The following is a 15,770-nucleotide window of genomic DNA, read 5'->3' as shown; positions in this document are numbered from 1 at the left end:
CAGACATGTAGCATGTGTGTGTGTTCTGGGAGGGAGGGGGGCAGACTGAGGGACGTTCACTGACCCCGGGTCAGCCTGAGCTCAAAGTTTGTAACAGAAAGAGCTGAAGGGGGGCTGATATGTACATTGTTTTTGTACCTCTGCTTTAATTTATTAAATATATCAAATATGCTGACTCATACTTGTGTGACAATGTTTTATTCTCTCACAAACTACAACTTCTACATCTCCAGCACAACTTACACATTTGGATGAAGTGACAGACCAGCAGGGTTTGCAGGACATTTAGATTAATACATGACTGAAAGAATATTGGATACATGTAGGATTTTAAAAGACATCTGTCCAATCTTTCTTCATGTTAAAGAGTGGATTTATGCTTTCCTATTTATCATGGTAAAAAGTTTCAAAGATGGATGTCTAACCAAATGTTTGCAGATTTTCAAACGGTTTCATAATCTTAATCAATCTATTTGTAAGCCACTCAAATGGTCTGTTTTCAAAACAGAATGAGGTCTCCGCTAGATTCACTGATGTGTTGAGATCGCATAAGGACCTCAAACACCGAGGCCTATACCATAGCTCTGCTCTTGGAAGGCTATCCAATCAGAAGGAAGAGGGTTTGTGAAGCAGGGTGCCTTAAAGAAACAGCAGCTTAAAATAAATTTTTCATACAGGCTGAAATAAGGGTTTTCTAAATCACTAGGGTAAGTAAAATATGAATTGATTTGTGCTGTAAGTCATGTTAAGCTACTACTGGGGAACCAGTAGAGGCAGTATGAATAGGTAAAGCCTAATACCCCCTCTTTAAGGTCACTACACTAAGTGTGTACTTGTAGCTAAGTTTTACAGCAAGATAGTTGTATGCATGTCCTACATATCTTGTTTTTATATGTCTTCCTACATCTCTAGATTTTACAGGAAAAACATCACTTTCTTTACACACCCTGAATATTTGACACACTTCTGAAGGATCCTCTGAAACCTTCATACCTGCACAACATACAAACCCCTGCACACACACAGTTCTAACAACTTACACATCAAAGTGATGTTTGTGTGCTGCTGGTTTTGCTCTCAATATCCTTTTTTCTTAAGATTGTTTGCAATATATGTTATTGGATCTTCCTGCCCAGGGACCAGAAGTGTAAATTTGTCTGTTTTTTTATCCAACCCTGGCCTGGCATTTGTGCTGTGCATGGTCCCTGTCAAATAAACAAACCAAATACAACAAGCACCAGAGGAGCTTAAGGTGAAGACACATCAGATAAACCATCTGGAGGTTTTGGCATGTTTTAGTATTTAGACTTTGCTGTTAACTGTGAATTGGAGAGACAGATTATTTGAAATGGACCAAATTTTGAACTGTACTCTTTATGAGTCATTTGAGTTATTTCAAATTTAACAACTTACCAGTACATTTCTTACCGTGAAGATCCAAATGCCTATGCCGCCAGAGGGATCTGTCATCTAATCTCTTAGTTATATTTGCTGATTTCTTTCAAAGCTGGAAGTAAAATACTTTTGATTTAACTACTTTATTCAACCAAAGCACTTTTACCAACTGTTTTCAAAAATGTGGCTATGCAGGAGCTCCAGGTAGTTTAGAGATATCTACATGGATATTACAGAATGAAACATAGTCTTAAACAGAGTATAAATAAACATATCTTTGGTACAAACCTTAATTTAAAAGTATAAACAATAGACTCCTTGAATAACGCATAAACACGTCTTATGTGCCAGTGAGACATTTTTTACAGGTTTGAAACTAAGATAATTAACTGTAAATAATTTTATTAATTTATGGATTATTCACTCAGTTTTTATAGTTACATATTTCATAGTGTTTTATTCACGTGCTACTTCCCGTTGACTCGCTGTTGCATGTCTCTCATCTTTTCGAACTGAATCAAACGATCAATGAAAAGTATCATATGCGCATGCGCACATCGTGAAGCGACTCCCACGTGGGTCTGCGCAGACCTTCCTACAGTTCAGACCTCCGGTAAGTCCAGAAGAAGCTGAAACACTGTACACTGGGTCTTCACTTCTCCTGATCAAACAACGAAGCTGCAGACTGAACCGTAAGTCAAGCTAACGATGCTAAACTTTCTCTCTGCTAACTCTGCTAACAGCTAACAACTTAGCATTTTAACCAAAGCTAAAGTTTACAGATAGAGAGCGCGTAAATCAAACCTTTACTTAAACCAGAAGCATCATTTTACTGCTAGTAGGTAACTTTGAAGATGTGTACCATTGTGTATGCGTGCGTGCGTGTAGGTGTATGTGAATATGTATGTGTATGTGTGCGTATGTGTGTTTGTGTGCGTATGTGTGCGCGCGTAACAAAATGCGGTTTATGTTTAACAGAAAGCTCCTGACCTGCACTGTGTGACCTGCAGCATGCACACAATCAATGAGCTGATTATCAGCACACTGTTTATGTCTCTCTATATGTGTGTGTGTGTGTGTGTGTGTGTGTGTGTGTGTGTGTGTGTGTGTGTGTGTCCGTGTGTGTGTGTGTGTGTGTGTGTGTGTGTGTGTGTGTGTGTGTGTGTGTCCGTGTGTGTCTGTGTGTGTCTGTGTGAGAACCTGGTTGTCATAGTGTGAAATAAGCATGGCTTTTATAAAACCGCTTCCGTCCATAGAATCATATATATTGACCTAAGTGTCAATTGTAATTTTTTAATTCTGTTTTTGATTATTAATTATTCTATCATTGTTAAATTATTTTTCAGTACAAAAGGTAAGATCTGTCTCTGTAGTGACATCAAACTGGGTTCCTCCGTAGCATCACTTTTAATGACACCAAACCTTCTCCATAGTTCTCTATTTCTGGTGAACAACTACTTTTACAGTTTGTTATCTCACACAGATACACATCTGCACAGATGTGTACTGTTAAAAGCTTTGACAGATTTTAGACTTCAGATTTTAACCTCAGACATCAAATTTAAATCAGACATCCATTTTTATCTGATACAGTGTTTTAATTTCTGACACAGATTTTAGCTTTCCAGTAATGGCGTATCTTCACATTGTTTTAAAGCTTTTTTGTTTTTTACAGTTCTTTGACTCTGAAACAGTTTTTAGATACATTCACTGAATTTTAAAAGTTCAGCTTATTTCTGTTTTTCCAATTTTGGAAAACAAATGTATCCTCTGACACAGACTTTGTACTTTCAAACTTTGATAAAACCAAACAGAGATTTTAAACCCATGTATGAGTTTAGAGTAATGAAGATTTTAATATCTGTCCTAGATTCAAATGATTTGGTTGAAGACACTGATACAGGGTTTGACCTCAGAAACTGATTTCTAACGCTAATCTAAAGATATAACATCCAAAATAGATTTTAAAGTCATCCACATCTCAAACTCACAAAAATGTCTCACTGAACACTCATACTGAGTCTATTTCCTGTTTACTTTTTGTGCTTTGATTTTCTTTTGTAGTTCAATCTGTTGTCTGCTTTGAATGAGAAGCATTTTCCTCTTCTTTCCACAATGAACCAGAATTAGTAAAGAAAAAACTGATCATTTACTTCAGTTTGATCCGATCAGGGTCTGACCAGTCATGTATCCACGGCATCAGTCAACTATTTTAAAAAAACACACTTTAGGATTTGTTATTGACCAATCAGAATCACATTTTCACACAGCTATGTACTGTGCTGTTTAAGTCAGGTGTTTGATTTGTGTCAGTATCAGCTGGTGATGAAAGTCTGCCTTTGTTGCTGTTATTGATCAGCTGCACTGACCTTTGACCTCATTGATTGATGATGTCATCTGTTGATTGTGATTAAATTGAGTTATATTTGGTCTGTCTGTCAGTCAGTCATGGCTATCATCAGGTTCTACAGTCCTGAAGCTGTGAGGGGGCGGGGCTTACAGAGAGCAGCTAAGCTCCACCCTCAGCTGTCAATCTTCTCTGAGCTGTGCTACAATGTGGAGCTAACAGGTGAGTGAGTGAAGTCATCATGAAGGTAACATCAGTGTACACTCCACCGTGTGTCTGTTATTCATCAGATCGATGTTTCTGTCTTTGTTCTGCAGGCTGTGACAGTCTGAGTCCTGAACAGAAGCCGGTCCTGCTCTGGTTGTTGCAGCACCCCCTGCAAGATGAGCCTCTGTCTGAGGCACCATGCTTGACTGAGTGCCAGGGGGGGACCCTGGTGGAGATAGGACCCAGGTACTGCAGTATCCACATAGTCTGAATGCTCCCCTGTATCAGGCTGAAGCGGATCAACTGCTTCATGGCCAGGTTTTGTCCCACCCACTGTAAAAAAATAACACAGTTAAAATTTCCTCAGTGTGTTTCTTAGAGTTTACTGCTGTTTTTTTAAATCAATTCTCCTTTTTTTTGTTTCAGTTGATCTGACTAAATTAGAAAGAAAAATTAAACAGGAAATGTTTGTTTTTAACACTCAGGTTGAACTTCTCAACTGCCTGGTCCACAAACACCGTCTCCATCTGCCACAGCGTCGGCCTCTGTGACATCACACGGGTCGAACTGTCCCGCAGGTTCCTCATCAAGGTACACGCGAACAAAAAAGACACACACACACACACACTCACGCACACTCACTCACACACACACGAGCAAAAACACTCAGATAAACACAAACACATATACATACACACTAATATGATCATGTGTGTGTTTGCAGTCAAAGGACGGAGCGAGTTTGAGTGATGATGTCGTGAAACAGCTTACTGACTGTCTCCATGACAACATGACTGAGTGCATCTACAAACATCCCATAAACTCTTTTGCTGTGGAGACTAAACCTCAGCAGGTGTTTGAGGTGGACGTGGTGGGACGGGGCCGAGAGGCGCTGGAGACAGCGAACGATGAACTCGGTGAGAGTTTGAGTTCAGCTTCATTTCAACTTTTCCTTCTGGTGGTTCACGCTAACTCTCCTCTCTTTTCTTTCCTTAATTGATCTTTGTTTCTTCTTCTGTTTCTACTCTTTCTTTCTCATTTTCTCATACTTTCACTTCCAAATCTTATTTTACTTCCACTTCTCTCACCCCCCCCCCTCTTTTTCTGTCTCTCACTGTTTTTTCCTTCCTCTCTTCTTCTTTTTGATTCCCTCTTCTCATTTTCACTTTTTTTTCCCTTTGTCCTCACTTTCCCTCCCTCTCCCCCTAGTTTCTTCCTCTCCTCTTCTTGCTCTCTTTAAGGTCTTTTCTCTCATTATTCTCCTCTTCCTCTCTCCTCCTCCTCCTCATCCTTCGTTAGACATCCTCTGTGACCTCACTGCTTCAAAGGTAATGAATCCCCTGGGATCACATGATGTCACATCATGCATGTCATTAAAATTTAATGTGAGTCACAAGACAGAAGTGGTGCTTCTGATTGTCTCACAAATGCATGCTTGTGTGTGTATGAGAGAGTGTGTGTGTGAGAGTGTGTATGTGCCTGTGTGTTGATTGTCATTAAGTGTGTGTTTGTGTGTCATTGTGGCATCTTGATTTACTTCTGTCTGAGGGATGTGGTAAGAACGGTTTCTGATGATAAAGTTTAAAATAAAAAAAAACATCTATTTTGTGAGCCTTAAGATGCATTCACTGACCCTAGGAGAAAAGTTAACTTAACCTTTAACCTTTTGGCTCCGAAGAGATTTTATAAAATGTGGCCTCACAGCAGCAGGTGTCTGTGTGTGATGTTTGGTTCATCTGCTCGGTGTTTGGTTCATCAAAAACTTCTCTCTGAGTTGATTTCTGCTGTTCTGAATAGAAAAGAATTAACAAAACTTAGTGTTTAATGTATGTGTGTGTTTTGGTGTATTATGTATGTAGTTATGTAAAATACATGTACTGTTGTGTACTCAGGTCTGGCCTTTGACTCCTGGGATCTGGACTTCTACACTGCCATGTTCCAGAGGATTCAGAGGAACCCGACCAGCGTGGAGTGCTTCGACCTGGCCCAGTCCAACAGGTGGGTTTTTGCTGCCACAAGGGTCAGGTGTGTGTTTTTTCTCCTCTAATATGTGTGTGTGCGTATATGTCTCTGTGTTGCACAGTGAGCACAGTCGTCACTGGTTCTTCAGAGGAAAGATGGAGGTCGACGGGGTGGAGCAACAGGACTCGCTGTTCAGCCTGATCATGGCAACACAGCAACACAGCAACCAGAACAACGTCATCAAGTTCAGCGACAACAGCAGGCGAGTGTGTGTCTTTGTTAATTTTTGTGTTTTTTTCTTCTCACTGTAAGTAACACATGCAACTATCTTTGTTTAATGTGTGTGTGTGTGTGTGTGTGTGTGTGTGTGTAGTGGTATAAAAGGAGTAGAGATGGAGTGTTTTTATCCTGAGGATCCATCTAAACCAAGCCCGTACGAGACCCGCCCCTCACTGAGACACGTCATTTTTACTGCAGAGACACACAACTTCCCCACAGGTTAAAACACACACACAAACACACACACACACACACACACACACACACACACACACACACACACACACACACACACACACACACACACACACACACACACCATATTGTCATAATTTCCTCTGACCTGTGACGTACAGGTGTGGCCCCGTTCAGTGGAGCCACTACAGGGACAGGAGGTCGTATCAGAGACGTGCAAAGCGCTGGACAGGGGGGACACGTCATCGCTGGAACAGCCGGGTACTGCTTTGGAAACCTGCACATTCCAGGTGGGAAAAACAAACCTCTCCTTTCCCTCTGAGGTTCAGACCAGGTTTCAAAATAGACCAGTTCCAGTAAAGAGTTGCCCCTGCAGGTTACGTGCTGCCCTGGGAGTCCGAAGGCGACGGCTGGGATTACCCCCCAACCTTCGCCCCCCCTCTGCAGGTGGCCATAGAGGCCAGTGATGGCGCGTCAGACTATGGCAACAAGTTTGGAGAGCCTGTTCTTTCAGGTAGGAACCCTCTAGGTGCATGTTGGGAATGACCTGCCAGCTCCCAGGCTTTAAATGAAGGTTTGAACAATGGAAAAACTTGATCTGAAACAGGTTTACATTGCAGGAAAATAAAATCAACCAAGTTAAATTTAACTCCATCAGATCAGATTTTCTGAAGTTACTCCAACTGTAACTATCTATCTGTAACTTTTTAATGATCAGACATTCTCCCTGAGATATGGTCCATAATCTGCTCAAATTAACAGTCTGTACTGATCTAAAATAATTCTAAAAGGTGGATGAACTCTCTTCGTATTTCACATTTGTTTTGATCACTGATTGACTGTGAAATGTTAATTTCTCTGCAGGTTTTGCTCGTTCTTTTGGCATGCGGCTGGCCAACGGGGAGCGGCGAGAGTGGATCAAACCGATCATGTTTAGCGGTGGTCTCGGGTCTATCGAAGATGCTCACATAAAGAAAGAAGAGCCAGAGATCGGTAACTAATGTGGCAGGATTTATTAAACGCTGAGGTTCAGTCCCCACACTGATCAATAACTCTGCTCTGCTTCCACATCAGGAATGGAGGTGGTGAAGATCGGAGGACCCGTGTACAGGATTGGTGTTGGGGGAGGGGCGGCGTCCTCTGTGCAGGTGCGCAGTAAATGTCTCTGAGATGAGCTGAAGCGATGCACAGGTCAGAGTTTTTCAAACATTTTGCTCTGCAGGTTCAGGGAGATAACTCGAGCGACAGAGATCTCGGGGCGGTGCAGAGAGGAGATGCTGAGATGGAGCAGAAGATGAACCGTGCTCTCAGGGCTTGTCTGGAACGTGGCGGTGGGAACCCAATCTGCAGCATCCACGACCAGGGGGCAGGAGGAAATGGTACAAACACTCCTTTACAGCTCAGATAATGAGAGCAGTCAGTTTGGCACAAGGGCCTCAAACTCAATTTAACCAAATTACACTCAAATAAGCATCCAGGGGCCACTCCAGGTGTACAACTGTCCTCCTCAACATTATTTTTTTAATTTTTTTTTTTTAATATTTGGCTTTTCTTGTTGAATGCTTGCTGTCAGACACATGAGAGCACTTCTTCTCAGACAGCTGGTCTACATTTGCTCTGAGGAGGTTGGCAGCTGAAACCCTCAGTGTGGTTTGAAGATGGACTTCATTAAATCTGGACCTGTACATTTATTTGCCTTCTTTCTTGCTCTCTGGAAAACATTTTGCTGCGTTGACCGCTCTTTCTTGAGCCATGCAGGTTGTTGAGTCCTTTCTTCTCCCTGGTAATTTGGATACTGCTGTGTTAAGTTATAGTTGGTTTCAGGTGGTGAGCTGAATGAGTGGTTTTGCCCGTAGGCTGTGAGTCTGAGACCCCTGGTTTTGCATAAAATGTTGAATAGAGTGTTCTGTCATGTCTCATAATGTTCCCCACGTGCTCTTTTTGTAGGCTATGCAGCTCCCCTTTGTTCTCACTGCGCTCTGGTCACACCACCTCTTACACAGTTACGTGTACCTCTCATTAAAAAATGTTTTAGATGTTCATCCATCAACCCTCTTCACTGACGCATTTGACTCCTGGTCCTGTGTGTCTGCTGCACGCCCTGTTACAGTTTGACACAGTTTAACACGTGAACTGTGACTGTAGTTTCCGTAAGTGACAGAAATAAATCTCCATGATTCAAGCGCCAAGACTAATACCACTTTTTTTAAAGTATGTTTTGGGAGCTTTTACACCTTAATTGTAAAGTAGAGAAGACAGTGGATAGAGCAGGAAAGAGGCCACCTGCGTGAGGGCACACCTCATCGAGTGCGACCTAAACCACTAGGCCATCTTCACTCCACTAATACCACTTTTGATTCTGCAAATATGTGAGCTTGTAAACACGTATTTATTCATTCTGCTCGCAGAGTCTCTCCCTGTGTTACAGGTTGGTACTGACAGGCTGTTTCAGAGCATACGATCATGTCAGTGATAGAATTTAAATTCAACTGTTAAAAACAGCATTGGTTTCTCTATTTTTATTGCTCCTAAATATAGATTATTAGACATGTGTTACCAGTCAGGGCTTCTGTACAATAGTTGCTCTATAAATCCAGAGATGTGGAGAAAGGATGAAAAGCGTTGCTGCAGGTTATGATTCGTTGCATTTATGAAGCCAACACACATTATGGTTATGTCAGCAGCTGAATACAAGGTGAACTACCTTTCCTTTTTGAAGTCTTCAGAATAAAAGTAAGATTGCAGCGCTTAAGTCATTGTTGCTTCCCAAACCCACTCAAGCATTTATATCAAAATCAATATTTCTGATGGTTCAATATAGGCGCTAGGGGATAGGACTCAATAAGAACTGATCTTTTGCATCATAGCTTATAAGTTCTAAAATTACTAAATGGGCAGTGTTTTCAGTCAGAAACGTGAGAAAAATCAGGCGTAGGAATGTGCCACACCAAATTACCAGAGGTCTACATGCAGTATTCATCCCAATCTGCAAAACTAATTTTTTGGTATAATTAAACTGCCAAACAATTGATAACACATTCACACACACACACAAAAAAAATCAAACAAATGTACAAATGAAATACTGTGACATACTGTGATACTGTCAAAATCTTAAAAATTACTATATCTTTTTTTTCCGATACCACCCAGCCCAGTTGAATATGACTCTGTTTTCTCTTAAAGTACATTTAAAGAATGATTTTTCAGAATCTAGACTTAAAATAAATATTTATTTACAACAATACAGGACGCCAATTGTATTAAAGTGAGTGTTTTTCCTATGTTTGAGGCCACCAGTCACTCATAACCACAGCAGCTGGGGATAAGAGAAAGAGAGGCACAGTGATGGATCGTCCAGGCTTTTATTCACCATCTGAGAAATGATTTTAAAATAATGGTTATTGGTGCAGCAAAGACATTAAACAGCTGACACTGAACTGAAATAAAGAGACACAGAGTTTGATGTCTGAATATGGACAGAAAGAAGATCATGTACTTCTGGAGATCACATCAGAGGATTCCTAAAGCTGTTCTTAACTGAGATGGCCTAAGAATACATGACCTACATTTTATTTCACTTTTTATGTTGTTATTAGAAAAAACTGATACCATCACATTTTTAAAGCCCCATTATCTTGCATTGCAAAACATTTTTTAAAGCTCCTTTGAGGAGTTTTTGCCTACTTGTGCAACAGACTGAAACTGATGTTGATGCCACTGTGTGACCTTTGAAAGCGAACATGGCCATCAGCAACAGTACTGATCATTTGTACTGGGTTTTAGCGCTTGTAGATAGAATATTTGCTGATTTGCTCTCCTTTTAATGGGGCTCTTTTTGTTTTTGTGATGCAGCTGCACTGGTATGCTTTGTTTGTAGGTGATAGCTCAAACTCAAAATACTCCAGTGATGTTTTAGTTCAGTTTGACACAGAGGGCTTTGACTACTACTGTGACCTGTCAGCTGATATGTCTAAGAGCTGTAATATGAAATATGGCAACCGTAGTGTCACCATTAATGATCACAGCACAAAAAAGGGTCAGGAAAGCACATGTGTAATACTTTGATCTGCCACTGTATGCAGGTAATGTGCTGAAGGAGCTGAGTGAGCCTGCAGGAGCCGTGATCTACTGCAGCAAGTTTAAGGTAATCAGCTTAAAGATGTTCGCTCTGTTTATGTAAAATAACTTCATTTTCTTCTCCTTTTATTTGTCAGTGTGTATTTTTTAAAGACCTGTGTCTTCTCTGTCCACAGAAAGGTGACCCCACTCTGAGCGTGCTGGAGCTGTGGGGGGCGGAGTACCAGGAGAGTAATGCGCTGTTGCTCCGCCCATCAGACCGCTCCTTCCTGGAGCGCGTCTGTCAGAGAGAGAAGTGTCCTGTCGATTTTGTGGGAAACATCACCGGGGACGGAAAGGTAGATCTTGGATCTGGACTAGAGATTGACTTTGATACAAACCTAATATTTACTCGCCATGGTCCGGTTTTGCCCACAGATCGTGCTGGTGGATGATGAGGAGGGCAGTGGTGATGGAGTAGACAGGGGGCGCTGTCCTGTAGACCTGCAGCTGGAGTGGGTTTTGGGGAAGATGCCACAGAAGCAGTTTAAGATGCAGCGTTTGACTCCGACCCTTCAGCCTTTGGTACTTCCTGCTGGTCTGACGGTCAGGGACGCTCTGGAAAGAGTCTTACGTCTGCCAGCTGTGGCGTCCAAACGCTACCTGACCAATAAGGTCAGTTTCAAGTCACTGGTTTTCTTTGTAGACCCCGCTGACTGTCTTGTTGTTCCTGTCGTCCTTATAATGTCTCACCCCTCCTCCTCTTTCAGGTGGACCGGTCTGTGACAGGCCTGGTTGCACAGCAGCAGTGTGTGGGTCCTCTCCACACCCCCTTGGCAGATGTTGCCGTGGTTGCTCTGTCACCGTTCAGCCTCGAGGGATCAGCGACAGCCATTGGGGAGCAGCCAATCAAGGGCCTGCTGAATCCTGCCGCAGGGGCTCGCATGGCAGTGGGCGAGGCTCTGACCAATCTGGTGTTTGCCAGAATCACAGCTCTGAAGGTGAGGGACAGGAAATTTAAAGACAGAAACCGGTCTGCTCATTTTTTAACAACTCAAACAGTGAAATCAGTTTTTATCAGTCCATCCTTTAGGATTCAGGATGATACCAGCTCAAAGTCCCAAATAAAATTAGTTCCAGGTCTAAGGATAAGGACTCTTTGGTTCTGTGTTTCAGGATGTGAAGTGTAGCGGGAACTGGATGTGGGCAGCAAAGCTTCCTGGTGAGGGGGCGTGTCTTTGGGACGCCTGCAGAGCCATGTGTGATGTCATGGGTCAGCTGGGCGTGGCCATCGACGGTGGCAAGGACTCTTTGAGTATGGCGGCCCGCGTTGGAAAGGAGACAGTCAAAGCTCCAGGTAAATAACCCACCTGTTTGTCTGTCTGTGCAACCTGTCTGTCCATCTGCCTGTCTCTCTTTCAGGTTAACCTGTCTTGTTTCTTCTTCAGGTGCTCTGGTTATTTCTACGTACGCTGTTTGTCCTGACATCACAGCCACGGTGACCCCTGACCTTGAGGACCCAGACGGAGAAGGTTTAAAACTGACTTATTTCCTGTAATGTGCCTCGTCATGTCCACTGTCCTGGCTGATATCTTTGTCTCAAATATGTCGACTCCTGTCTCATGGTGTTTGTCCCCTGTCTCCTTGTCTCATTTTTCCTGTCCTGTGTCTTTGTCTCTTCTCTTGTTTCACATCTACTTCTTTGTGACACGTCATCATTTGTCTGTCGAAGTGTCTTTAGTGTGGTTTTTAGTCATGTACTCTATGTCTTCTGTCTCCCGTCTCTAGGAGAGTTGCTGTGGGTTCCTCTCAGTCCAGGTCTGGCCCGGTTGGGGGGTTCAGCTCTGGCTCAGTGCTTCAGTCAGCTGGGGGATGTCTGTCCTGATCTGGATCATCCTGAGCTGCTGAGTTCATGTTTCAGCATCATGCAGACTCTGATCCAGGGTAAGTCTCTAACTGTAGATTCAGCTGTGTGCACACTGCCCCCTGCTGGAGGAACAGTGCATAAAAGATCATCAGCAGCACATGAATACTCTCTTCTTTGACTTGTACAACTTTTCTCTTATGCAGTTAAAAATTATATCAATATATTTATATTTTCTTCAGTTTTTCCTGTAAATAATAAAATATTTTATTATTTTGCTTCATTAGAGCATCGATCAGTCACACATACAGCTCTGAGGTTCATTCTGTGGTAGCATCTTGCTCACTCTGCAGTTTCTCTAATGTTTTGAGTTTGTCTCTCTTCTGTCAGATCGTCTTCTGAGTGCAGGACATGACATCAGTGACGGAGGACTCATTTCCTGTCTGCTGGAGATGGCGTTTGCAGGAAACCGAGGGATTGATGTGGAGCTGATGTCAGAAGGGGCTGAAGGTGAGTTACTCTGTGAACCACACCTGATGGAAAAACTATTTATTAGTGTGTATATATGTGTTCATAAGTGTGTGTTTGTGTGTGCAGTGATGGAGTTGCTTTTCAGCGAGGAGCTCGGTTTGGTCCTCGAGGTCTCTCGTCGTCACGCTCAGACTGTCTGTCAGAGATTCAGTGACGGTGGTCTTCAGCCTCGTCGAGTCGGCCGGACCGTCAGTTTTGGGCCGGACTCTGAGGTGAGACGAGGACCTGAAGGTGAACATCAGGTGTTTTCATGTGCAGTGATGATGAGTGATGGGTTTCTTTCCTTTAGGTCAGAGTTCGAGTGGATGGACAGGAAGTGCTGAGAGCATCTCTGCCAGAGCTCCGAGGATTGTGGGAGGAAACTAGTTTCCAGCTGGAGCGCCTACAGGCTAATGAGACGTGTGTCCAACAGGAAGAGGAGGGGCTAGCAAAGAGGACAGAGCCCTTCTTCAAACTGACCTTTGACCCCTCAGAAAAGCCAAGTGGCAGCCACCTGAGTAAGGACTGATAATAAATTTATAGACTCACAGAGACACGTTTTAAGCTCTTAAAGCAAATTAAATAATTAAAAATAAAGAGAAAGAAGAAGCAGGTAATTGAAACATGGTTTCAAAGATGTTTCTGATTCTGTGAGCTAATTGCTTCAGGCAGCCGTTTAAGTGACCCTGTGGTAAAATAAATCATTTTCATCTTGTTTTATTTTATCATTTTATCTTCATTTTTTTTTCTGTCTATCCCCCTCTGGCCCTGAAGGTCAACATTTCATGACCACAAACGTCAGGAATGCTCATTAAAAACAACTAATGAAAGGCAAAAAAACTAATAACAAAAAAAAACAGGAACATTACATAAAGAAATATTTTTTTAAAAATTGTGTTTAATAATTATTTTCTTCTGTTCAGTGACTCTAATCCTGGTTTGATGAACTCTCTTTTTTTCCTTAAGCAAAGTTTTTTTTCCATCATTCATTGTGGGGTTGACCTCCAGAGCCACCATACTCGATTATTTTTATTATAACCTGTGAATTTTATTTTGCAGCTGAATGTCCTCGTGTTGCCGTGATCAGAGAGGAAGGAAGTAATGGGGACCGAGAAATGAGTGTGTCTCTGTACATGGCTGGCTTCCAGGTACAATCTTCACTGTGTTTATTTTAATATTAGTTGTAGTAGTCATGGTTGTTTGGCTTCAGTTAACTGAGCTGTGTGCAGGTGAGTGACTATACGAGACTGTGTGTGTGTGTGCGTGCAGGTGTGGGACGTCACCATGCAGGATCTGTGTTCTGGCTCTGTAACTTTGGACTCTTTCAAAGCTGTCGTGTTTGTTGGAGGATTTAGCTATGCTGATGTGCTGGGATCTGCTAAAGGTAAGCATACAGACACACACACACACGCAAACTCACTTATTCTGAAAAATGTTCATGTACTACTCTCTTTTTCTTCCTCAGGTTGGGCCGCCTCCGTCACCTTCAACCCCAAAGCAAGGTCAGAGTTTGAACATTTCCGCCGTCGCAGCGACACTCTCAGTCTGGGCGTGTGTAACGGCTGCCAGCTGCTGGCTCTGATTGGCTGGGTGGGCGAGAAAGAGGAAGGAGCAGGTAAGAGGAAGAGCGCCAGAGTGACAAAGACAAGCATGACCGCTGAGTTTAAAATGTTTTCTGATTGGTCCTCAGGAGGGGACGTGGTTCTGACCCACAATCAGTCTGGAAGGTTTGAGTCCCGCTTTGTGAGCGTTGGGATCCAGGAGTCCCCATCAGTGTGGCTCAAAGGCATGCAGGGCTCAGCTCTGGGAGTGTGGGTGGCACATGGAGAAGGTGAGTCCTGAACACACTGTCACACTGCTGAGCATGGACAGGTGGCTGAATCACACCTGACAGCCATACTGATAAATGTTCTCACAGGGATGATGCAGTTCAGGAACCCCAAGGTCCAGGACCGGATCCTCTCAGCTGGGCTCGCCCCCCTCCGTTACCTGGATGACCAGGGTCTCCCCACAGAGGAGTATCCTCTGAATCCAAACGGCTCCCCAGAGGGCATTGCTGGGCTCTGCTCCCAGGATGGGAGACACCTGGCCATGATGCCTCATCCAGAGCGCTGCACCCTGAGCTGGCAGTGGCCCTGGGCCCCCAGGAGCCTCAGGGACAAACTCACACCGTCACCATGGATGTGCATGTTTGAGAACGCTGCAGCCTGGTGCAGAAACACACAGTAAAGCCTCTCTCTCACACACACACACACACACACACACACACACACACACACACACACACACACACACACACACACACACACACACACACACACACACACACACACACCTGAAAGTGTCTAGAAAATTTCATTCTTGTCAATGTGACTGTGAGTTTTCAGAAACATTCATTCAGCTCCTCCCTGTAAATTCTTTTTGGGCTTTATGTCATGTTGTAGAATGAAGCAGCAGAGACCGAAACATTATGATGACAGTTCTTACATTATGTCAACGCTGCATGGAAACTGAGGTTTTCGTTGGTCACATCTTCAAAATGATTCTCCTTCTTCATCTCCACGTTTTATTATCCTGCTGTTTGTCGCTCTTGCAGCTTCAGCTTCTTTAACTGTGGCCCTAATCCTCTGTCGTAGCCCACCCTGACATCGCAAGATTTTACTCCGAGCCTTGCAAGTAGACCTCCAAGTGAAGTCGGGGTGTAGATTTCAGATTTCACACATCTTCCTGAGAATTTCTGGAAGTTATCTTGGAGTGTGTGTTCATGTTTGTGTTACTGAAGTGCATTAACATCTGTTTACTCTCTGACACTGGTGCTCTGACTGTTTGTACTGTAACACTTTTCACTGCCTGGTTGTAATACTGCCTTTTTTATAGTATCACTCTAGAATAAATAAAATAATAAATGTACTTTTGTGTTTTTTGGACAAAGAAATGACAAAAAAGGGTAAT

General features: G+C 43.0%; 1 protein-coding gene across 5 annotated transcripts; it reads left to right on the top strand.

Moving 5' to 3' along the window:
* The first annotated feature begins 1,953 nt into the window (after positions 1–1,953).
* pfas (phosphoribosylformylglycinamidine synthase) lies at positions 1,954–15,728 on the top strand. 5 transcript variants are annotated; one of them, XM_074668672.1, is made up of 28 exons: positions 1,954–2,087; positions 3,838–3,964; positions 4,060–4,195; positions 4,435–4,540; positions 4,674–4,866; positions 5,842–5,947; positions 6,033–6,173; positions 6,285–6,409; positions 6,547–6,675; positions 6,762–6,899; positions 7,250–7,378; positions 7,460–7,533; positions 7,608–7,764; positions 10,471–10,532; positions 10,642–10,803; positions 10,883–11,119; positions 11,215–11,445; positions 11,621–11,801; positions 11,893–11,976; positions 12,233–12,388; positions 12,699–12,818; positions 12,906–13,051; positions 13,129–13,336; positions 13,878–13,966; positions 14,088–14,202; positions 14,284–14,433; positions 14,509–14,649; positions 14,737–15,728. In XM_074668672.1, the coding sequence occupies exons 2-28, from the start codon at positions 3,844–3,846 to the stop codon at positions 15,045–15,047; spliced, it is 3,948 nt and encodes a 1,315-aa protein (XP_074524773.1). In that variant the 5' UTR covers positions 1,954–2,087; positions 3,838–3,843; the 3' UTR covers positions 15,048–15,728. The 5 variants fall into 5 exon arrangements, with proteins under 5 accessions (XP_074524773.1, XP_074524770.1, XP_074524772.1 ...); XM_074668669.1 differs by having other exon boundaries at positions 14,284–14,649; XM_074668671.1 differs by having other exon boundaries at positions 1,966–2,087; positions 3,842–3,964; positions 14,284–14,649.
* Positions 15,729–15,770: the final 42 nt, after the last annotated feature.

Source organism: Halichoeres trimaculatus, unplaced genomic scaffold (assembly GCF_033239565.1).
Source record: "Halichoeres trimaculatus isolate MK-OKI-2021-1 unplaced genomic scaffold, fHalTri1.1 fHalTri1_scaffold_4, whole genome shotgun sequence".
Lineage (NCBI taxonomy): Eukaryota > Metazoa > Chordata > Actinopteri > Labriformes > Labridae > Halichoeres > Halichoeres trimaculatus.
Note: the sequence above shows the minus strand (reverse complement) of the source record. Positions and strands in the feature narration are given on the sequence as shown.